Source organism: Artemia sp. Qi Xiang Cuo, chromosome 9 (assembly GCF_049724085.1).
Source record: "Artemia sp. Qi Xiang Cuo chromosome 9, ASM4972408v1, whole genome shotgun sequence".
NCBI lineage: Eukaryota > Metazoa > Arthropoda > Branchiopoda > Anostraca > Artemiidae > Artemia > Artemia sp. Qi Xiang Cuo.
This window is the reverse complement of record NC_142802.1, coordinates 45,877,597-45,902,791: the sequence shown is the minus strand read 5'-3', so window position 1 is coordinate 45,902,791 and position 25,195 is coordinate 45,877,597. Positions and strand designations below refer to the sequence as shown.

Sequence of the window (25,195 nt, the reverse complement as noted above, 5' to 3'; positions counted from 1 at the left end):
GTTATTTTGAAATCTAATGGGACCGAAATATAAAATGCACCATCGGAATCACCATGGCCGAAAACCCTATACATGAGAATTACAGTACCCTGGCTTGAACTTCAAGGAAAATCACTTTTTTTGCATAGGAAGCACTTATGTGGCTTTTTTTTTATGAGGGCCTCCTATATTCTTATTACTTCCATTATACAGCTATGAAAATTTGGTAATCTTTTCTGTAGTTATGTCAAAATTAACCGCATACCTTTCAAGATATTGTTGAGAAATTGCGAAAAAAGGTAGCAAACATTAAACATGTTGTTTAAAACTTGGTAAACAAAAAAAAGTTTGATAAAACGTAGTTAGCAGAAACATATTGTGTTAGAAATTACATATCGAAAATAAACAAATGGTTCAGTACACTGAAACGAGATAATCTTCGACTTAATAATGAATAGCCTTATGATTTACTCATATTAGATCATGGGTGCAGCAGTAGCTGCAACCTAGTTCCATACAAACCTCGATCAACTGATTTTAACAACAATTTGGGAGCATTTTAAATTTATTGATGACTTAACTGCCATAGCACTGCGACTAAGCCCACTGACTACCGAACAGTCTGACTTGAGGAAAAATTTTAATGATTAGAAAGCTAAATTAGGACAGGTAAGACTGATTGTCAGTGAAACTTAAGAGCTCTTTTATGAATTTTTCCTTCCTAAACAGTCACACTTCTCATAATTCCCTACTACTGACAAAGAAAACAGTTAAAATACCTGGAATACTTTTTGACAAAATTTCAGATGGAACTCGCAGGTTGACTGTCTGACTAAAAACATTGCCCCGCTTTTACGTTATTTTTCCAACCTGAACAGATATGGTAGCCCAACTGAGGTATTACCTTAGTTGATCGTAGACATCTAGACACCGACAAATCAAAAAGCCTTACCCACAATTAATAACTTACCCAACCTCTCGTGATATCGTAAACCATTCGTCCCTTATTGGAACATTAAATGTTTGATATAGTTTATTTCAGGAATATACCTGTAAGCGTTTTAGAACTTAATTTTATGTTGAAATTATTCACTTAGTCCAAAGCGGCGTGCCAACTCATGTCTACGACTATCAAGTGAATTCAAGTTGAGTAGTTTCAGTAGATCATCATATGTTGAGTAGTTATGTTCAAGTATAATTTTTACAGCTCTTTTTTGTACCGTCTCAAGTCTATCTGATTGATCTTTCCTCAGTCTCGAATACCGAGCTGGGCATGCACATTCAAAAGAAGGTGTAATTTAACTTCATTATACAGATTTTTTTACACATCAGTTGGATAACCAAATCTTTTCAGGATAGAAAAAGAATGTAAAAGTGGGGCACCTTTTTTAGTTGGAAAGTCAACATGCGAGTTACTATAGGGCAGAGTCGCTCCTTACTTACAGTTCGTTGCCACAAACTGTTTGATTCAATGTGTAACTTTGACAAACGGGGCGAAAGAATTCCTTTCTTCCCTCATTTTCGAGGAAGAATCTTAACTTAACGTTAATGGTGCTCGTCCAAAGGCTGCTTACCGGCAGTCTTTGCGATTGCAGATATGTCGTAAAGTGCCACTGGCTATCGGGCTCGCCATCGGAGAGCTAAATGCACCAAGGGACGGATGCCCAACCTAATCTCCCAATTGGACCCATGCCTGCCCAAGGACGTACCCCTTTGAACATCGTTGACCAAGGTGGCATGGAATGTCCTGACACTGAACCAGCCTAGTTCTATGCTTCTTTTAGCAAAAGAATTAAGAATATACAAAGTGACGATCGCAGGAATAACAGAAACCCACCTTACGGGAAGTGGCGAAGAAGATATTGGAGAAGGCCGGACACTGCTTTGGTCTGGTGGACCCCAAAGAAGAGTTGGCCTTGTTCTCAACAGTTTCGCTCGGAAAACCTTATTGTCATTTTCGCCTATCTCATCACGTATACTGAGAGCGAGAATCGAGGGCAAGCACGGGAAGATAACTGTTCTTACCTGCTATGCACCGACATACAGAGGTACCGAGCTCGGCAATGCCGACCATCGTCTCGTCTCTGCAAGGATAAAACTCCGGCTGAGGGCCAATAAGAGTAACTCTTCATCCCCCATGAAGATAGACACCTCTCGGCTGAAGCAAGATCCATCGGTTCGCGAGTGGTTTGCAGCTGAAGTCTCTCACCACTTCGAGGCTCTCCAGCTGTGTTCAGATAGCGAGTCAGCATGGACCACTTTCAAAGACAATGTTCTCAGAGCAGCTAACGAAGTTGTTGGCTCCAGGCAACGAAAGAAGAAAGAGTGGGTTAGCAACCAGACGTTTGAAATAATTGGGCAGAGACGGCAAGCGAGATTAAGAGGAGATATGACACTCTACAGACAGCTCAACAAACTACGCAATTCCTTGCTCCACAGGGATAAGAAAGACTTGATCCTGCGCGAGCTGACTGACCAACATGCGATGACATCCACAAGCCTGAAAGCAGCGAAAGGAGAAACTATATACGATCATTCTCAATGTGTATATCTCTGGGAGAAACACTTTAATAAGCTGATAAACTCGGATCTATCCGGTCGCATTGACCAAAGGCTTGATCCTATTGATACAGAAGTTACCCCTGCTCCCGACGGTGCCAACTTTTTTCCTAATGATATTACATCGGCCGCAAGGAGAATAAAAAACAATAAAGTGGCTGGCACCTGTGCCATCACTTCACCGCTACTTACTACGGGCGGCCACGCAATGATACCTTGGCTGCAGATGGTGTTCAGCATAATCTGAGTCACTGAAACTACACCGTCATACAGCAAGAAAGAAATCCTCGTTCCAGTTTTTAAGCAAAAGGGCAGCAAGACAGATTGCAGCAGCCACCGTGATATCGTCTTACTCTCTCCTCCTTGAAAATTACTTGCAGTACTACAGATGAAACGTGCAATAGGTTTCCTAAATGCTTTTGCGCCACCCCAAACAATTCGGAAGATCGACGACTGAACAGGTTCATACGGTCAGACAGACCGTGGAGAAGACCTGCAATTCAGCAAGAAGGCTTACATACCTTTCATTGACTTCCGTTCTGCCTTTGACACTGTCGACAGAAAGTTCCTTTGGCTAATCCTGAGGGCTTCGGGCCTACCAACAAAGATAGTCAGCCTCTTTAAAGAACTCTACAGCAGCAAACAAAGCACCGTCCTTGTTAACGGGAAACTTTCTTCTTCCTTCTCCATCAAAAATGGTGTACGACAAGGATGCGCTGCTGCACCTGACCTGTTTAACTGTATCACCGACCACATTTTGAACAAGACGCCCTTTACATATTACTTCGGCCTAAGTTGTGCTAGAAGAAATTCGTCTGATTCTGGTTTTGCCCACAATTTAACCGTTTTTAGTAAATATCTTGACCGGCTTAAGTCTTCAATTGAGATGATCTCCTCAACTGCCTCCGCAGTTGTGCTGCAAGTCAACTGGAAGAAAACGAAGATCATGCCTATAGAAAAGACAGCATCGGCGTCACCCTTAACTGTTGTGATCAATGGCCAAGCTGTTGATGAGGTAAGACAGTTCACATATCTCGGATCAATTATATCATCAAACGTCACACTTGACGCCGAAATCTCAGCCAGATTAGCTAAAGAAAACTTTGCATTCAGATAGCTTTCTAGAGCAGTCTCCAAGAAACCAATTATCAGACATTGTACTCAAATCCACTTCAATAACGTTACGATATTATGCATCGGAATACACTCGATTGAGACATGGCCAATAGTCTTTAAGGAACTCAGAAAGTTCGAGTCCTTCTTAACCAAACACCTGGTTTGAATCCATAATTTCGAACGCTATGGGAAGACCTACACCAATAATATCATGTAGACCAATAAGCTAGCGAAACTCTCCACCCGTGTAGAAGCTCGTTCTCTAAGATGGTACGGACACTTACTCCGCCTCCCACCAAATACCCCTGCAAGGATCATATCGGACTTCAATCCCTCGATTGTCTGGAAACGTCCTCGAGGGAGGCCGCAAACCAGATGGGCTGATGTTATAAATCAACGCCTCTTTAACCGCAACATCGACCCAAATTAGGCCCCATCCTTAGCCCTGGAAAGGGCTGCTTGGAGAAGACTGACAACGCTCTCAACCAGTTCCCTCTACGCTGGCGACCTTGATGAGCAAGAGCGATAAGTCAAAAGTAAGTTAAATCTTAACTCAGCACATAAGGTGACTTCATATAAAAATTTCAGGGTTCTGTATAAATCTTGGTTTATGTAAAATGTGACAGACTAATTTATTTACTTAGAATGTTTATAATGAACTCAATTATTATTCTTGTGGCTCTTTACAGCAGCAATATTGATCACTTGATATATATATATATATATATATATATATACCGAAAGTATTCCAAGTACTTTAACTGTTTTCTTTGTCGGTAGTAGGGCATCTTCGTATGATGAATGACGTCATTATCATATGATTACAACCATAAATGACGTCATAGCAAAACTATTTGATGGTGGCGTCAGTTTCAATGACGTTAGTACCATCATAAAAGGTCTACAGGCCAATCCAATGGTGAAAGCTACTACAAAAAGATTCAGATCTGCAAAGCTGAATAAAAAAAATAAATAAAAAAAAATAAATAAATCAAATAAACTGAAAGGAAGCACCAACATCAAAACTTAAAACGAACCGAGATTACTAAGTATACGAGTGTAGTTGTCCCTACCTAAAGTTTTTATCAGTATAAAAAAAAACATACTGTTCTAATTAAACGGCCTTTGTGTTTCAGAAGTCATTATTAAAGAATTGGTACAAAAAGTCAAACTTTAGCGTAAAGAGCGAGGTTTTAAGAAATGGGCAACCCCTCTAAGATACGTAATAATTGCTGCTAACTTGAAGTTTGATATTGCTCTATGCTTTCAGTTGAAAAACCTTGATTTTCTATTTTATTCTCAGGTCGTTTTTTAATTAATGCCAGGAAATTCGGCTGTACCTCCATGGAAAATTCGCTCCCCCACGGGAGTTCCTCCCACGTAAAAAATCCCTGCGCCAGGAAAATTCCCCCAGGCAATTCCATTCTCGCTGAAAATTTCCCCCGGAAATTTTTTTGCACACGATTCTGCCTGAAAAATTTTTCACAGCATACTTTCATTTGAAAAAGACTTTGGTATCCTAATGTTTTCCAAATCATGCCAGAAATCCCCCTCCGTGGATAATTTTCCCCGCAAATTCCCACTAGTAGAAAACCACTCCCCTACGGAAAGATCCTCTGGATAATTCGAACCCCGTGAAAATTTTCCTTTAGTAATTCCTCTTAACATCTCAACATATAAAATTGAGTCAACAAAGAAAAAGTAAGACAAACAAAAAGAATTTCGTGTTGAAATTCTGGCAGATTTATCCAGTGTAAAATTTCCCCTCGAAAGTCCATTCCCGGGAAAATTTTCCTCATGGAAAAATTCTTCTAGAAGAAAATTCACTCCCCCTTCCAAAAAAATCGTTGTATAATTCGCAATAATAAATACTATATGTAAACAATAGACATACTTCTTGACTTACAGATCATTCCCTAAGAGCTGTGGGGGGGGGGGGGGGGTCATGTTATCCCCAAACGCATACTTGTAGCTACTGGACCTTTCACCTATGCTGAACAAAATGGCTATCTCAAATTTGATCGGACAGCTTTTGGGAAAAAGGGGCGTGAAAGAAGAGCTATTTGCCCTCCAATCTTTTTGGTCACTTAAAAAGGGCACTAGAACTTTTAATTTCCATTTGAATGAGACCTCTTCCGATATTCTAGCACTATTGTTTCAATACAATCACGCCTGAAAAATAAATAAACAAACAAGCATCAATGATCTTTCTTCTAGCAAACAAAATACAGGGGGTTTCCCCTCCATTATCTAAAAACAGGCAAATTTTTCGAAGTCGTAGCTTTCGATATGTAACACTAAACTTTACTGAATCTTATATATTTGGAATCAACATAGTACGCCGATTCTTTTTATGTATCTATTTTTAAGAGTTTAGTTACTATTGAGCAGTGCTACTTCTTACTAAAACCTCGTAACCACGAACTGTTTGGTATACTTTAAATGGTGCATTGGGTAGCGAAAGTAGGCATAAAAAATCAAAGACCAAAATTCAAGAATAAAGACCGACAATTCAAATCTGATTGCGGCTGCATAGTCAATGAAAACAAAATATCACCTAAGAAGGGAATTTACTTCAGAATCAATACGTGTCAATACGTGTAAGATCCGATAGGAATTTGGCCTTGTAAAATATTACAAATAAGCTTTCAAATTAAGTTGTGAGTATATTTTAATCTAAACTTCTGTTTGATTACCTTGTTTCGTCATCAACTTCGTCTCTTAACTTCTCAATGCATGAGGTAAGAGAGGGCTGCCCTTCTAATGCTGCCATAGATGTAGGTAAATCTATTTGGTCTGAAACAACTGACGTTAAGATCTGATTCAAAGAAGGCAAAGGAGCTTTTGAAATTGATACTTTAGGTACAGGACTCGATCTTGGCTTCTCTTTAACTTCCGAAGTTACTGTAGAAAAAAAGATCAAAAAGTTTATTCTGGGTTATAAGAACTAGACAACACTAAATCAACACTGTTCGTAGTGCATAAGATGCATCTCAAATTCTTGTATTTGGCTGTTTTGATATCACAAATTTCAAGGAATCAAGCTACCTTCAATCAAAACAAACAGCCATGGTGGCATGGGAAACCATACAAAAGAAATAATATTAATAAGACTTATGTTATGTAGACGCAGTAGACACAGAGACTAAAGACATGTGGGCCCCGGGCACCTTATTTTTAGTCGCTCCCTGACAAATGCAATGCTTCAATATTTACAATATTCCTAGAGCTACTTTTTCTAAAATTTTATTTGAACTTTAAAATTTGTACTATGTTTAATTAAGTTTAAAAACTTCAAACATAAAAATCTGCAGAAGTCTTAATTGGACCCCAACCTGAAATGGATCCCCATCTAAAGCAAAGCTCCAGGATAGTTCTTGCTCATTCTTGAGCCAGAAGTGGAGTTTGTTAGACGGGTTTAGAGAGCCAACGTTTTTTCAACCATAATTCTGCTTTCGTTCAAGCAGACGAGCTCCGTTCAAGTTAACAAGCAGTTCCAAATTGAGGTTAAACTAAAATCTAGAAATTTTAAGATATACAGGAGCCGTTGCCAAAACATCTTCTTAGGATAACAGATAGAACAACTAAGAGATCCAAAGAAGAAATTTTTCCATGGGCTTGAAAGGGTTGTCATCTATGATAGTGATCATTTGTCCCAGAATCACGTAAGAATTACCGTATTATTAGAAGATCTTGTGGATCAATGGCCCTTCAAGCCTCCTGCCCGTCTAGATTTTTTCCAGAAATTAAGCATGATAAATCTTGCTGGAAACATTATTCTCCAAATCATCAAAATGAGCCCGTGGCTTTTCTGACACCCGTCCTCCACCCAGTTTTTAATATGGAATTTTTTTTTTGCTCAAATTATAGAACAACTTTAAAACTGATATGTGTTCCCTCCACCATATTTTTTTGTAGAAAATTCTGCTATCGTATAGCACCTTTTTTTTAGAGACATCACGGAAGTGTTTTCAATCAGTATGACGAAGAGTCGAAGTGCTGATCACCAACCCTGCCATCTTTGACGGTCAGTACAAAAGTAGGCATGTGGACCACTGTCTGAACCGGAGTCATGCAAGAATTTTCAACCTGTCTGATTGGCGGCAGACGCGGGCACCATTGCAAGTAAATGCTACAATCTGCTAGAAACTAATGTCTTGGGGTTAAGGTAGGAAATTAAATGAGGTTAGCAGCTGATTTTGCATTGAATCACGAATTAAGCAGGGGTGGGTCCCAACTCAATTTATAAGGATCATTTTGATGCCTTATTTCCTAAAGAACAAGACAAAGGTTATGGTAGAGCATGGAATTAAATGGGAAGGTAAAAATTTTTCCTGCGCTTAGATTATGTAATGATTCGAGTGTCCTAGATAAAAATGTCCGCAAAATGAATGATCTTTTGGAAGTTTTAAGAGCTCAGGGGGCAATAATAAGTTTGAAATTAATCTTAAGAAACGCAAGAGGCTTAGAATAGGAATAAGTGAAGGTGAAGAGGTCGTGATGGGTAACCAGAAGATCGATCGCGTGGATAACTTCACTTGCTCGTCCTTTTCGGACATTCACCTAGGGCCAAACGACGAGCAGGTAGTCCCTGGGGTGGGAGGAGGTTGGTAAGGAAATATTTAAGGGAAATTGGAACGTCCTTGGAAGGTGTAAAGAAGGAAGCTTTGAATACATTAGAAATGGAGGAGTGTGGCAACTGTGTTAGCCTCGGTCAGTTTGGTGCTTCAAGGATTATTAGTAGCAGTAGTGGTAGGTCAAAGGATGCATACTTGTACTTATTGGTCAATTTTTTAAATTGTTTATGAGAAATTTGAGAAGAGGAGAATTGTTCTTCATGGAGACGATTACACAACAGTTATAAATAATAATGCAATGCCACAGTTTCGCAACTATTGGTGAAGTACTTAAGAAGCAATCGAAAGGTGATTAACACAGAATCAAGTTATTCTTATCACCAATTACGTCAAAAACAAATAATAGGTACTGTTTTGAGGTAGAATAACGCAGCCGTAGCTTAAGCATGCTGCATTTTTAGAAATAAAAGTATTTGTTGTGTGGTTTTATGTTTTGGGCAAAGTAATAAACATTAGCTTGTATACATGGTGCATGTTAAAAGTAACAGCATTTATTCACTGTCAATAAATAAAGAGTAAATTTGGTTTCAGCGAACACAGTGATTTTCAGAAAGATTATCTTTTCAGGAACACGCTATAACTGTTTTTCTCTATTTTAGAAAAACAATCCCCTGGAAATATAACATTTTTTATTTTGCGGGGTTTAAGGTTGCAAGATTAAATCGATGGCCGAGAATCAAAAGCAAATTTTTGCTTCCAAGTGTACTGGTTGTTTCCAAAGTGTCTTGCTTCGCCGATAATTCTGTCAGCTACGTTAACATGGAACTTAAGATTGCACAAGCAACGGTAAATCAGGTTAACATTCATGCTAAAAGTTATTCCAAGGCCGATTCATTCTCAACCTTTCTTTGAACCCTTTACTGGAAATAAAAAGATATCATAAAAGATATTTTTTCGAACGACAACTAAAAAACCTGTAGGCCTTGGAATTAGCTGGTTTACAAAAAAAAAGAAACACTGTTGTGACGATTCATTTGCTGAGCCTAACAGTCGCTCTAAGATAAAAATACTATGACAAAGAAATTATGGCAATTTTAAAGCAAAATAATATTGTCCCTTTTCTATTAGAATTTTTTAAAAACACTATGTATTTTATAGAAAAAGATTGTTTTCCTGTACGACACATAACATTTTTGTAATGATATAGATCAGATTCGCCCTTTAAAAACCATTATAGATGTTCATTTTTCTGATGGATGTTTCTGTTTGTTGTGAAAACTGCAAAATGTTTATGTGAACTTGATCACCAATTTTTCAATAACAATGTTCCATCTCCAACAACTGATTGATTCATTAATGTTACTTGGTTCCTAAAACAATTACTATGGTTACAGTTTTTACATCCGGGTTGCAGCCGTAGCCAGCAACCTAGTAAGAGACGATGACGTCCAATGTTAAGAAATATAAAAACCCATAATTCCTAAAAAACAGTCAGATCAAAACAAAAAGTACACCATTAGAACCGCTTTGTCCGAAACCTCTAAAAAGGAAACTTTCTGTCCTTTGGCGTGAACAACAAGGGAAATATATTGGCTTGAAAATCAAGAAAAGTGGCAGATACTACAGCATTTTGCCTAAACGGCATCTTTTTTTCCATTTTTCTTTTTTTTTCCACAGATAGCTTGGCACTGGAACATCGTAGAGTTGTTCAATGGCTCATTTTAAAGTAAATTAATGGGGCTAAAAACCTTATGTAATTAAAACAAATTATTTTTAAAATACAATAATTTTTTTCGAAAAACTGCATATTTCATGTTAAAGATTGATCAATGACGTAACAATCGTATCACAGTAAATAACAAACTTCCAGTCCATAGTAACTAAAATAATATTATAATTTCATGTTAAAGATTGATCAATGATGTCATAATAGTAGGTTGTAACCGGGTCGTCTCTTACTATTCCAATTAAGAAAAAACCATAGGCTTTTTCATGTTTGTAATACAGTAAGGATTTCAGTAAAGGGACGACAATAATAATCCCCATGACAGAAATGACGACAGCAAATATGAAAATGATAATGAAGGTGATGACGTCAGTCTCCAGAAAAGTCTAGGGATCATACGGTTCAGTTTTCTCCTCCCAGACAAATAGAACGATTTAGCCCTACGATTGGCTTTGCTGACCCTTGAAATAAATCTGCAATTTGCTATAGGATTCTGGTAAGCTTAGAGGCTTACTGTATATAAAGATTAAATAAAGGATCGATTAATTATAAATGGGAATTATGTAAGTTTCGTTGGTATCATGACTGCAAACTTAGCTGAAACTTAGTGAAGAACAAACCATGGCACATATTGGACTTAGTTAGTGGCCTCATTATCTCAGGTTTGTCTCTTACTATTCCAAATAAGAAAAAACCACAGGCTTTTTATTAGTGAATCATAGGCAGCGCGCTGCCTAAGTAAAGAACGATGTGGGCATAATGTATTATTATTTGTTTTTCTTTTTTCTTCTCCATACCCGGGCACTTCGTATCGAAGGAGTTGTCGTAGGAACTTCGAAAAGGGCTCATTCGATTGGAAATTGGAGTGGCTAGTGCCCTTTTTAATAGTCGAAAGTCATTGGAGGGCAATTAGCCCCTCCCCCCCCCCCACGACCATCATTCCTCCAAACACATCCAATCAAAATTTTGAGATACCCATGTTTCAGCGTAGTTGATATTCAGACAGAAAATATCTTTTTGAGGAGGACACTCCCCCACAACCCTCGGGGCAAGGGTTTTAAGTTATGCCCTAAGGGCATATACGAACGATGTTGGCACAATGTATTATTTATTATTTTTTTCTTTTTAGAGCAGGGTCTTTCATATGGAAGGAGTCGTCGTAGAAACTTCAATAGGGGCTCATTCGATTGGAAATCAAGAGTTCTAGTGCACTTTTTAATAGTCGAAAGGGATTGGAGGGCAACTAGCCCCCCCCCCACTCCAGTCATTCCCCCAAACAATTCCAATCAAAATTTTGAGATAGCCATTTTGTTCAGCGTAGTTGATTTCCAGATAGAAAATATGTTCGTGAGGAGGAGACTCCCCCACAGCCCTCAGGGCAAGGGTTTTAAGTTATGCCCGGGGGCATATAAGGTTTTTATAGAAGGCGTTGTCGTAGAAACTTCAAAACAGGCTCATTCGATTGGAAATTCAAAGGGCTAGTGCCCTTTATAATAGTCGAAAGTGTTTGGAGGGCAACTATCCCCCCACACCCATCATTCCCCCAAACACATCCAATCAATATTTTGATATAGCCATTTTGTTCAGCGTAGTTGATTTATAGATAGAAAATATCTTTTTGAGGAGGACACTCCCCCACAACCCTCAGGGCAAGGGTTATAAGTTATGCCCTGGGGGCATATAAGGTTTTTATTGGATAGCGACTAACGCCCCTCTCACACCCATCATTTTCCCAAACACATCCAATCAAAATTTTGATATATCCATTTTGTTCAACGTAGTTGAAAGTTCTTGAAATTAGGTCTTTGAGGAAGATAACCCCCTTAGAGCCTTCAGTGCAAGGCTTGTAAGTTATGCCCTGGCGGCATATAAAGTTTATATAGAAAGTTGTTATAGAAATTTCAAAAAAGGCTCATTTGATTGGAAATTGAAATAGCTCTTTTTAATAGTCAAAATAAAGTGGAGTAATTAACCCCCCTCTTACGCCCACCATTTCCCCAAAAAAAATTCAATCAAAGTTTAGAGATAGCCATCTTGTTCAACGTAGTTGAAAGTTCTGGAAATTACGTATTTAAGAATGACAAACCCCCCAGAGCCCCAAGCGCAAAGGTTGTAAGTTATGCCCTGGGGGCATATAAGGTTTTTATAGTTAGAGTTGTTGTAAAACTTGAAAAGTGGCTCACTAAATTCGAAATTGAGAGGGATAGCGCCCTTTTTAATAGTCGAAAGTGATTGGAGGGTAACTAATCCCCCTCTCACGCCCATTATTCCTCTAAACACAGCCAATCAAAATTTTCATATAGCCATTTTGTTCAACGTAGTAGAAAGCTCTGGAAATTAGGTATTTGATAATGACATTCCCTCAGCACTCAGGGAAAGGGTTGTAAGTTATGCCCTGGGGGCATATGAGGTTTTTATTGAAAGTTTTGTCGTAGAAACTTCAAAAGGGCTCATTTAACTTAAACTTGAAAAGGGTTAGGGCCATTTTTAATAGTTGAAAGTGATTGGAGAGCGACTATCGCCCCTCTCACGCCCACCATTTCCCCAAACACATCCAATCAAAATTTTGAGATAGCCATTTTGTTTAACGTAGTTGAAATTTCTGAAAATTCGGTCTTAGAGGATGACAACCACCCTAAGACCTTAGGGTAAGGGTTGTAATTTATGCCATGTGGCATATAAGATGTTTATCTTCATTCTCTTACTGCTTTCTTCATTTCTGGGGATCTGTAAAATTTGAATAGTCTGTTGGCAATTATCGCAACTCATTGTCAAGTTTTTCGAATGGATCAACCTGTTTACTACCAGTCATCTTTTTAATTTTCGAGAAATTGGTGGTCTTTTTGTCCATCTGAGCTGAATTGTCACTTTCCAAATGCAACTTTTTGACATCCGGTTCCAATTTAGAAGGTCTAGTAGATTTAGAGACATTCCTTTTCTCCACTACTGTGCTCTTCTCTTCAACAGGAAGCCTTATATCTTTTTTCTTCGGAAAATTTGTCATTTCTTGATGAAGTTCACTTGACATGATATCTTGTTTGCTTTGCGGCATATAAAATACTGATTTTAATAGAGAAGTTTTTGCGGAAAATTTTTTGTTTTGAAGTTTGAAACCTTAGTTTACACTTGAAGGTCCCATTTTTTAATTTCCATTCAAAACGCTTATAGAAATTGTAACAAACCTTTTCTTTCAACAATTCTATTTCTTGCAGATTACAGAAAGTTATTACTAGCAATAGGGATGTTGGAAGTAAGCCTATATAATCTGAAAAATATGGAAACACAAGTTGATAAACTGAAACAATAGTTTACTGCTATTTCTTTCTTAGTTCTGTTCATCCTTATTACTATTAACACTGTCACTTTAACTAAGGACTTTTTAAAACTAGACTGCTCTGTTGACTGATTCATTTTTATTCCTACAAACGAGAAAACTAAATTCAAGTTCTTCTTCTTTCCCAAATTAAGGCATCCAAAAAGAACTTGATATAAATTGGCAAAATTTCAAAATTTATTTAAGCCTTGCCAAGCCGGGTGGTGCGGGCCTCCCTTAAATCTACCACAGCTTCAGGACACCAAAACGTTCAGACTCTCTGGTAAATTGCCCTTTTTAGTCCAATGCTGCAGGTTATATGAAAAATAAATAAAATTTAATTGCATCAAAACAGGCAATCAAATCATTTTTATTAAACGAGCAATAATTCTACATATCTACATTTCCAAAAGAAAATTCTTTTAGAAGAAATAATACGGAAGTAATGGTAAGCAAGTTAGAAAATGTTTCTTGCATTTGATTTTACCTTGTTGAACTTTTAATTTGGATTCGTCAGAAGATTCTTCGTCGTCACTGAAAACTGGTTCATCTAGAACGGTTGACCCGTGATTTGTTTCCATTATGTCGGAAAGAACATCACCAGGAGTCGGTGAACCGAAATCAGTTCTTGCTATGGTTGCATCGTCTAGTCGATGAACTGAAACAAAACAAAAAATACTATACATTCGGACGATAAATTGTATCAACAGCAATGATTTTGAACTACTTTAGAAAATGGGCTCAACAGGCTATATCATGGAATCCCAATTTGTTGGTCCATTGTAGAGGTACTTAACCAGAGATACAAGTATACCTTAAAGACACTTATTTTATATTCACAGACATACGTCATACCAAATTAATCTGAAGAATAGTGACTATTGTTTTGACAGTCAAGGGAAGGAACAGTCAGATTTGGGCGGAGGGGTTGGCTAGAATTTCGATGAAGTTTATCTTATGCAAAATTAAACTGGCCCAAGCCGGGTGGTGCGGGCCTCCATTAAATCTACCTCAGCCTCAGGACACCAAAACTTTCAAACTCTCTGGTAATTTGCCGTTTTTAGTCCAGTGCTGTAGGTTATATGAAAAATAAATAAAATTTAATTGCATCAAAACAGCCATTCAAATCTGTTTTATTAAACAGGCAATAATTTTACATATATCTGTATTTTTTTTTCGAAAACAGCATAATTCTTTTTTCTTTGAATTGTCATACCACCATTTTCCGGTAAAAAAAAAAAAAAAAAAAAAAAAAAAAAAAAAAAAAACGATCTAGACAGTTCACGACTTTGGGAAAATTCCCCTTACCCCCTCCCAGTACCCTTAATATTTTTAATAAATCGTCTCCTTGAAGGTTAAAAGCCTTAAGCATGAGTAGGAGTTCCCAAAATAAATTTTTTTTTTGGAAAATCAGTTGATTCTCAAGCTTTTAGAGAAAAAACATTCCCGTTTGATAGCTGTGAAGTTAGTCGATTCTTAATTGCTTCGCATTAACTACTACACATTGCGGCAGAAAAATTATAATACTAATTTGTATACCAGAGAAAAGAGCTTCGCTCGGTGATTATTGTTGCTTTTCCAGTGTGAAAAACGATCTAGATAAGACACGACTTTTGGAAAATTTATTGAAGGCTGTAATTAATTTTGGAAAAATTGTTTTCGTATAAATGACGTGACAATTATCCAGAGGTTCAAAACCCTAATGGTTTTCCGTTCTACAGCGAATAAAATAAAATATAACTAAATTTGTTTTTGCAAAAGAGAATAAAAAACTGCTTCTTTTCACCGAGTGAAGCTCGGTTCCCTGGTACAATTCCTCACAACAACAAAGAATAAATTTTGACCTAGGGTATGTCATAGTTCTACTCCAATTGTCAGAGAGGGTAAGACTTTTGAAACACACACGAAAAGAAAATATTGGTTCCAACCTTTATCTTGAAGGGCAGCAATATCATAGATGTCATGCGCGTTTGTTTGCCATGTTTGTCCACGTTTGTTTCCCTAGGCTGTTTGTCCAACAGACTCTTAGGGTAGTTAATTGATATATGGTCCACGGGCCAATTAATATGTGGTTATAAATAAACCTTTGACATATTTCAACACAAATTATATTTACAATAAATAAGACTTTGTTTAAAGTACATACCTTCACCGTCGTTGGAAGTGAGAAATTCTGGGAACATTTCAATCGCCAGGCTCTTTAGATCTCTTTCAATTTTTTGATTGTCCACAATCGGAGTTAAAGATGGCAGCACCCCCTTTTTCAATATTTGCCTCAATGATGTTTGAATGCCTTGTCTCACACGGTCAGATAGTGATGGATAAAAGTTTGGCGTTATCCGACATAAAAAGTCGAGCAAAGACACCGTCGTTAGCGGGTGATATTTCATGGAATTTACCATGAGCAGTATAGCTGGTTCTGAAAGAAAACAAAAAACTTGAACGACCTAAAATACAGAGTATAGAAACATATGTCATCAATTTATTAGCTACTGAAATCCCGGAACATCCAATAAAGATAACCGTACACCAGGGAAAAATTTTGGTACCTGCAATTTTCCTTATAAATGACATAGACCTCAACCTTACCAAAACTCTGCATCACTTTGCTGATATCACCTACACATGCAGCTGTCCCAAAACAGGAGAACCCAGCCTAAGCTTCCCTACCCCTCCAGACAGATCTTTTGAAAATTGTGGTCCGATACACGGATAACCAAATTCAATGCATCGAAAACAGACGAGCTATTCATCACCCGATCGAACGAGCCAGGCATACATCCCAGCTTCATCTTCACGAATGATGCTATGAAGAGACTCGACGAGCTTTGCCTCTTAGGGTTCGACTTCTCCATAGATATTTCTGGAATACACACGTCGGTCTAGTGAAAACCACCTACGCCAGAAAGCTGGAGGTCAGTCTTCGATGCGAAACCTTTCACAACCGAGCTTGATCATCCCACTTGTCAGGTCTTGCATAAGACCCATTGCTGAATATTAATGTCCACTTTATGCTGGTGCTCCGAAAACTTGCTGGCACCTCTTCAAAAAGATCCAGTGAAAGGCTAATATGGCAGGTTAACTCGTTACCTATGACTCTCCAGTCTGTTAGTGAAAGGTTTCATGTCGCGTCGATGGCTGTTTTCGACAAGTGCATAAATTCCACCTTTTTCTGTAGAGCTTTCTCGTGTTATGCACCCCACAATACAAACATGAAGAAACACGATTCGTCCGTAATTATCTTAAGGTTGACATGTCGAGAATACAGTACATGAAAAATAGCTACATTTGACGTTGCAGTTTGATCTGAAACGATCTTTGAGGACACATTTTCCCTGAAAGCTTCTCTACTGACTCCTTCAAAAGAAGATTCAACAGTCATTTAAAACCTCATGATGGAGCGATATACAATAGTAGCTACAAATCATACACTTAAGAAGTACCTAGTGCTACAAATGTAGGAACAAAAAAAAACAAGAAAAAAACCATCAGCATTTCACAGAAAAAAGGCTGTCTTGTCAACCCTTGAAATCTAGCCAAATACCCAGGGCCTTTCATAACCGCCCACTAAGCTCATATAGTTGCTTCTTTGGTCTTCGCGTCCCTTCCATAGCAAATAATTCCGATATTTTGGTAATACTATCCTTTGATTTTTACATAATTATCTTTTTCTACTTCTCTATTCTGCTTCTGCTTCATTTAGGTTGTCGCTTCAATGAAGTAAATACAAAGCAACTGATTATTTCCCACTACATCATCTCAACTTCATCCTTCAAACGAAGCCATCAAGAGAGTTGGCAAACCTCTACTAATTGGATTTTAATTCCCAGCTGATCTTTCTCGGAGTGCCGACCTTGATTGGTTCCGATCCTCCTATGTTAAAAAGTTGTGCCTAATTCTCAATCAATCCTTAATAGGACAATATTACTTCATAAGATCAAGGGTAGAAAAGGTTGCGTCATTTTGAAAACGATATATCAGGCACATGTTTAACAAAAACTCACATATGCCTTCCCTGTTTAGACCCATCTGGGAGCAACACCCACTTACAAGGTAAGTTCAGGAAAGAACACTATCAATAACAAGCGGTAGGGAGTCATGGATTACGAAAACAAACTGATGACTATTATGCTAATGCACTTAATACTAGAAAAAAAATGCCAGTTACTTTTAACTCTTTAGGAGGACATTGGACCTCTTAATTTTCAATCGAATGAGCTCTTGTGAAGTTTCAACAAACACCTATTGCATGTAAAGTATCTCTGGGGGAAAAATAGAGTAAATAATAATGACAAATAATACGGAAAATGTTTATGGCTCTTTACAACAGGCAACCTTAGAGCATCACCTATGTTGGTAATTTCTGTTTAAGTTTGAATTATTATATAAATTAATTTTTGCTCGTCACAAGTTTTAACATAGCTCTACTTTCCTTTAAAAAAATTTCTTTTTTTAACCTCTTTTTTAGTTATTCTGTTTTAAAACTTAATATGTTTTACTGGTTTTAAAACTTTATGTTCTTACAAAATGCAAAGTTTCTGTCACAGACATTAAAGACTTGTAGCAATAAATATAAAAAAAATAACTGGGAGCGGAAGGTATAGATCCCTACACCTTTAGCACACTAAGCGAGAGCGCTTATCCCTGAGCTACACCCCCTTGACAAATCTGTTGCTAAATTCAAGTTAAAATATATATCGAACTTTTAGACAAAATAAGAGAATCGAGCGCTAAAACATTTAATTTTGAAATAGAGTTTAGATTGCAACTAGTGCTATACATATACACAGACAGTGACTAATTGGGCAAATAAACGAGAAGGTAATTTGTACTATATGACCACTTCTAAAGGCACTTCTTTACTTAGGCAGCGCTATAGCGCTGCCTAAGTAAAGAACGATGTTGGCACAATGTACTATTTCTTTTTCTATACCCGGGCACTTCGTATCGAAGGAGTTGTCGTAGAAACTTCGAAAAGGGTTCATTCAATTGAAAATTGGAGTGGCTAGTGCCCTTTTTAATAGTCGAAAGTGACCGGGGGGCAACTAGCCCCCCCCCCCACGCCCATCAGTCCCCCAAACGCATCCAAGCAAAATTTTGAGATAGTCATTTTGTTCAGCGTAGTTGATTTTCAGATAGAAAAAATATGTTTTTGAGGAGGACACTCCCCCACAACCCTCAGAGCAACGGCTTTAAGTTATGCCCAGGGGGCATTTAAGAACGATGTTGGCACAATGTATTATTTATTATTTTTTTCCTTTAGTGCAGGGCACTTCGTATCGAAGAAGTGGTCGTAGAAACTTCGAATAGGGCTCATTCAACTGGAAATTGGAGCGGCTTGTGCCATTTTTAATAGTCGAAAGTGATTGGAAGCCAACTAACACCCCTTCCACGCCCACCATTTCCCGAAACAAATACAATCAAAATTTTGAGATAGCCAGTCTGTTCAGCGTAGTTGATTTCCAGATATAAATTATGTTTTTGAGGACAATTCCCCATAGCCTTCAGGGCAAGGGTTGTAAGTTATGCCCTGGGGGCATATAAGGTTTTTATAGAAGGAGTTGTCGTAGAAACTTCAAAAAAGGCTCATTCGATTGTAAATTCAAAGGGCTAGTGCCCTTTTTAATAGTCGAAAGTGATTGGAGGGCAACTAACCCTCCTCTCTCGCCCACCATTTCCCAAACACATCCAATAAAAATTTTGAGATAGCCATTTTATTCAACGTAGTGTTAAGTTATGGAAATTAAGTCTTTGAGGATGACAACCCCCACAGCCCTCAGGGCAAGGCTTGTAAGTTATGCCCTGGGGACACATAAGGTTTTTATAGAACGCGTTGTCATAGCTTCAAAAAGGGCTCATTCGATTGGAAATTGAAATTGCTAGTGCCATTTTAATTAGTCGAAAGTGATTGGAAGGCAACTAACACCCCTTCCACGCCCACCATTTCCCCAAACACATCCAATCAAAATTTTGAGCCATTTTGTTCCACGCAATTTAAAGTTCAGGAAATTATACCTTTGAGCAGGACACCCCCCCCCCCCACAGTCTTCAGGGCAAGGGTTATAAGTTATGCCCTTGGAGCATATAAGATTTTAATTGAAATCTTTGTCGTAGAAACTTGAAAAAGGGCTCATTCGATTGGAAATTCAAAAGTCAGTGCCCTTCTCATCTTTGTCGTAGAAACTTGAAAAAGGGCTCATTCGACTGGCAATTCAAACGTCTAGTGCCCTTTTTAATAGTCGAAAGTGATTGGAGGGCAACTAACACCCCTCTCACGCCCACCTTTTCCCCAAACACATCCAATCAAAATTTTTAATGGCCGTATTGTTCAGTGTAGTTGATTTCCAAATAGAAATCATGTTTTTGAGGAGAACAATACCCCACAGCCCTCAGGGCAAGGGTTGTAAGTTATGTCCTGGTGGCACATAAGGTTTTGATAGAACGCGTTGTCGTAGAAACTTCAAAAAGGGCTCGTTCTATTGGAAATTGAAAGGGCTATTGCCCTTTTTAATAGTCGAAAGTGATTGGAAGGCAACTAACATCCCTTCCACGCCCACCATTTCCCCAAACACATTCAATCAAAATTTTGAGATAGCCATTTTGTTCCACGCAGTTCAAGGTTCAAGAAATTATACCCTTGGGCAGGAAACTCCCCCACAGTATTCAGGGCAAGGGTTATAAGTTATGCCCTGGGGGCATTTACGGTTTTTATTGAAAGCTTTGTTGTAGGAACTTGAAAAAAGAGTCATTCGATTGGCAATTCAAAGGACTAGTGCCCTTTTTAATAGTCGAAAGCGATTGGAGGGCAACTAACACCCTTCTCACGCCCACCTTTTCCCCAAACACATCCAATAAAATTTTTTAGATAGCCGTATTGTTCAGTGTAGTTGATTTCCAGATAGAACTTATGTTTTTGAGGAGGACACTCCCCCACAGTCCTCAGGGCAAGGGTTTAGGCCCTGGGGGCACATCAGTTTTTGATAGAAAGCGTTGTCGTAGAAACTTCAAAAAAGGATCATTCGGTTGGAAATTAAAATGGCTAGTGTCCTTATTAATAGTCGAAAGTGATTGGAAGGCAACTAACACCCTTTCCACGCCCACCATTTCCCAAACACATCCAATCAAAATTTTGAGATAACCATTTTGTTCCACGCAGTTTAAAGCTCAGGAAATTATACCTTTGAGCAGGACACTCCCCCACAGCCTTCAGGGCAAGGGTTATGAGTAATGCCCTGGGGCATTTAAGGTTTTTATTGAAAGCTTTTTCGTAGAAACTTCAAAAAGGGCTCATTCGATTGGCAATTCAAATGACTAGTGCCCTTTTCAATAGTCGAAAGTGATTGGAGGGCAACTAACACCCCTCTCACGCCCACCTTTTCCCCAACCACATCCAATCAAAATTTTGAGATAGTAATTTTTTTTCAACGTAGTTTGAAGTCCTGGAAATAGGTTCTTATGGAAATAAAGATGACAAACCACCCCCCACAGCCCTCAGGGCAAGGGTTGTAAGTTATGCCCTGGGGCCTATAAGGTTTTTATAGAACGCGTTGTCGTAGTAACTTCAAAAAAGGCTCATTCGATTGGAAATTGAAATGGCTCGGGCTCTTTTTAATAGTCGAAAGTGATTGGAAGGCAACCAACACTCCTTCCACGCACACCATTTCCCCAAACACATCCAATCAAAATTTTGAGATAGCCCTTTGTTCGACGCAATTTAAAGTTCAGGAAATTATACCTTTGAGCAGGACACTCCCCCCGCAGTCTCCAGGGCAGGGATTATAAGTTATGCTTTGGGGGCATATAAGATTTTATTGAAATTTTTGTCGTAGAAACTTGAAAAGGGGCTCATTCGATCGGAAATTCAAAGGCTTAGTGCCCTTTTTAATAGTCGAAAGTGATTTGAGGGCAACTAACCCCCCTCTCACGCCCACCTTTTCATCTAACACATCCAATCAAAATTTTTAGATAACTGTTTTGTTCGTAGTTGATTTCCAGATAGAAATTATGTTTTTGAGGAGGACACTCCCCCACAGCCCTCAGGGCAAGGGTTGTAAGTTATGCCCTGGTGGCATATAAGTTTTTTATAGAACGCGTTGTCGTAGTAACTTCAAAAAGGGCTCATTCGATTGGAAATTAAAATGGCTAGTGTCCTTTGGAATAGTCTAAAGTGATCGGAAGGCAACTAAGACCCCTTCCACGCCAACCATTTCCCCAAACACATCCATTAAAATTTTGAGATAGCCATTTTGATCCACGCAGTTTGAAGTTCATGAAATTATACCTTTGAGCAGGACACTCCCTCCCTATTCCACAGTCTTCAGGACAAGGGTTACAAGTTATGCCCTGGGGGCATATAAGGTTTTATTGAAATCTTTGTCGTAGAAACTAGAAAAAGGGCTCATTCGCTTGGAAATTCAAAGGGATAGTGCCCTTTTTAATAGTCGAAAGTGATTTGAGGGCAAATAACCCCCCTCTCACGCCCACCTTTTCCCCAAACACATCCAATAAAGATTTTGAGATAGCCATTTTGTTTCACGCAGTTTAAAGTTCAGAAAATTATACCTTTGAGCAGGACACTGCCCCCAAAGTCTTTAAGGCAAGGATTATAAGTTATACCCTGGGGGCATGTAAGTTTTTATTGAAATCTTTGTCGTAGAAACTTAAAGAAGAGCTCTTTCGATTGGAAATTCATAGGGCCAGTGCCCTTTTTAATAGTCGAAAGTGATTAGGGGGCAACTGACCACCTTCTTACGCCCACCTTTTCCCCAAACACATCCAATCAAAATTTATAGATAGCCATGTTGTTCAATACTGTTGAAATTTTTGGGACTAATGTCTTTATTAATGACACACCCGCCCCCCCCCAACCCACAGGGCAAGGGATGTAAGTTATGCCCGGGGGGCATGTAAGGCTTTTATAGAAAGCAATGTTGTAAAAACATCAAAAAGAGCTCATTCAATTGGAAATTAGAAGGGCTAGTGCCATTTTAATAGTCGAAAGTGATTGAAGGGCAACTAACCCCCTTATCACGCCCATCATTTCCGCAAACACATCCAATCAAAGTTTAAAGATAGTCATTTTGTTCAACGAAGTTGAAAGTTCTGGAAATTATGTAATTAAGGATGACAGACCACCCAGAGCACTCAGGTCAAAGATTGTAAGTTATTCCCTGGGGGCATATAAGGTATTTATAGATAGAGTTGTCGCTCAAAACCCCTATGCCTTCCCAAGGCCAGAACATAATTTGCAATTTACTTTCAAAAATACAAATGAATGTGCATTGTCAGTTTAATATACATATACTGATGTTTAGTAATCAAAATGTTAATACTATTTGATTTATTAAAGTTATAAAAGTAAAAACATTTATATTTTTTTCAGTAAAGAGCAAAGTATTTTCTGGCCTTGGGAAGGCATAGGGGTTTTGAGCCCAACTTATGTTAATTTCTACTCGTTTTGAGTTTGACTCGGTTATTTATTGCAATTTCTGTTCGTTATGGGTTTCATTTATTTATCGATGCTGATTTGCGGTAGTTTCACGCTTGGTAGATTATTTGATTTTATTTTTGCTCATTTTTTGTTTAATGGAGTTCTTTACTTTTCTTTGAAAAACTTTCTTTGTGGAAAAAGTTTTTTTTTTTAATTAAATAAAAATAGTACATTGCAGATTAAGGAAATAGCCTGCTGAGAAAAAAGCATATTATTCACCAACTGTATGCCCCACCAAACAGGACGAGATTTAATCTCATAGTTGAGCAGATAAGGTTCCAAACCAATCAACTGTTACATCGTTTTGCTCAATTATTGAACTTCTGGGTTTTAGAGTTGATATTGGACCAAATTAGTCACTCATATACTTAAAATCCTCATTCTAAAGAAATTGCCAAATTATGCTGCGAAATCAACCCACGTCACTTACGATTTCAAACAATGATTTAAGATCAACAGACCTCATCAGCTTTTTAGAGTTTTGTCTAAGGGGCTGAACAAAGATGTTGTCTGGACTGTAATTTATCACTTCCTCACTTATATCTTATTTCAATGATTTTTGTTCTCAAACTGTATCACTACTAAGCTATAGAAGTATTACTTCATAACTTTAAAAAAATATTATAAAATATGAAGCACTAAAATTTGCTTGTATTGAAATAGTTCTCGTCAAAAACGCTAAAATGTTTTATAACAAAGTTTCTAAACACATTTCTTTTCATTGTGCATCTTGTTTACTGACCCATAATATATAAGTGATCCTTTCTGCTGTATTCGTATTAACGATTGTGTTGTTAATTTTGCTGCAATGGTAAACAAATTAGCCATGCTAAACATTTGTTTACTGACTAAAACCATACCTGTCTCTATGGCTGCAGTATTTATGCTGGGGCTCCCAAAACACACTTGGCAACCCTTCAGAAGATCCAGAAAAGGGCTAGCGGGGCTGGCTTTAGTCCCAAAAAGATCAAGTATTATCTATAAAGACAACAACGTTTGATATGGTTTCAAACAATGTCTTCTATAAGTACATTCTCTACTCGTCATTTTCTAAGGGATTTTTTTTTTCCTTTTTCGAGGAAGCAGCATAAACGTGTAGTCACACACTTTGCTCTGACTTCTTCCGATGCTTAGCATTTTTAATGTAAGAAGACCCAACTTCAATTGTCATCGATAACGCTCATATCAATGGATTCCTTGCATTGGCTGCCAAACACCAAAATAAATATTAATGAATCTATGGAAACACTTATTATAGATGATAACATTTTCCTAATATTGGTTAAGGCAGTGACGTCTGCGTTAACTGAACAGAATCCCTTCGTTCAACACAGAAATAATGAAACTAAAAGTTTTCTTCTTCGATTTCCATACTTAAAGATTAAAAAATAAATAAAATAAAAATACCAGGAAATACTAAATTTCTATTCAAAAGTCAGCCTGTCACTGTTACATCTTTTCTCATCAAAATTCATAGGAACTATTCGGAGCAAAGTATCTCCGGGCAATTAACACTTTTTGAAATGCTGAATAGATTAACGAAGGGTATTTTTATCTTGATGAATCAGCATAATACTCCCTAGCAAGAATAATTGCGTCATTGAGTCTTCCTAAGATCGAGTGACATCTTTCAATGTCTTCTGTTATTAATCCTAATAGATATAGACAACGTTTCCATTTACCAAGTGTAGGAAAGGTAAAAAAGAAAGTAGATATGATTTCAAAATAAATAGCAAGATGATCATTTTTAAATATATTAAAAAAAAAAGATTACAAAAAAAAACAACTAAACTCCTTCTAAAGTTTCCTCCTTGCTAGACAAATTTCCTAGCCAGAGGGATTCTTCAGTCCTATACACAGATTACTGAGTTTGTTACACGTGGTATTTCCGTGTGATTTAACAGACAAATGCATATTTCAGTCACTGATCACATTTCTGCACGGTTGAACTATAGCGCAAGTGTTAGTACTTTGACTAATTGAAAAAAAATGACCAGTTCACTCCCCCCTAGATTTGTAAAATGCATTTTGACATTTCAGACGCTATTGATACTATTACTACGTATAATGAATTTGGAAAAGAGCCCGAAATAAATTTTTTTACTAAGAAAAGGAAGTACAAACTACATCCCATCTTTAATGTCCAATTATGAAGATAGGACGACTAAAGTATATATTTATGGTACCCTAAAGACTAATAAAACTGGGTCACACTCGAAAAAAAACTTGGCACAGGCATCATTTAGGCCTCAAAATAACCGAAAGACTGTAGATGGAGTGTCCCTTCTCCAATCCCTTAAGCTATCTTACAGAAGGATTGACATGTTGAACAGAAATGAACAGGGAGGGAGAGTAATTTTTGTACGACTCTTAAAAACGTAACAAAAATGCATTTAAATAAATTTTGCTGCGTTTTTTTGTGCCCCCCCCCCAAA

General features: G+C 37.8%; 1 protein-coding gene across 1 annotated transcript in view; it reads right to left on the bottom strand.

Moving 5' to 3' along the window:
- The window catches only part of IntS3 (integrator complex subunit 3), a 123,120-nt gene that overhangs the window by 39,003 nt on the left and 58,922 nt on the right, over positions 1–25,195 (bottom strand). The window contains exons 7-9 of the mRNA XM_089094056.1: positions 15,417–15,689; positions 13,758–13,928; positions 6,351–6,558 (exon numbers count right to left, since the gene is read on the bottom strand). Coding sequence (XP_088950182.1) covers positions 6,351–6,558; positions 13,758–13,928; positions 15,417–15,689 — 652 coding nt within the window. The remainder of the gene's footprint in view (positions 1–6,350; positions 6,559–13,757; positions 13,929–15,416; positions 15,690–25,195) is intronic.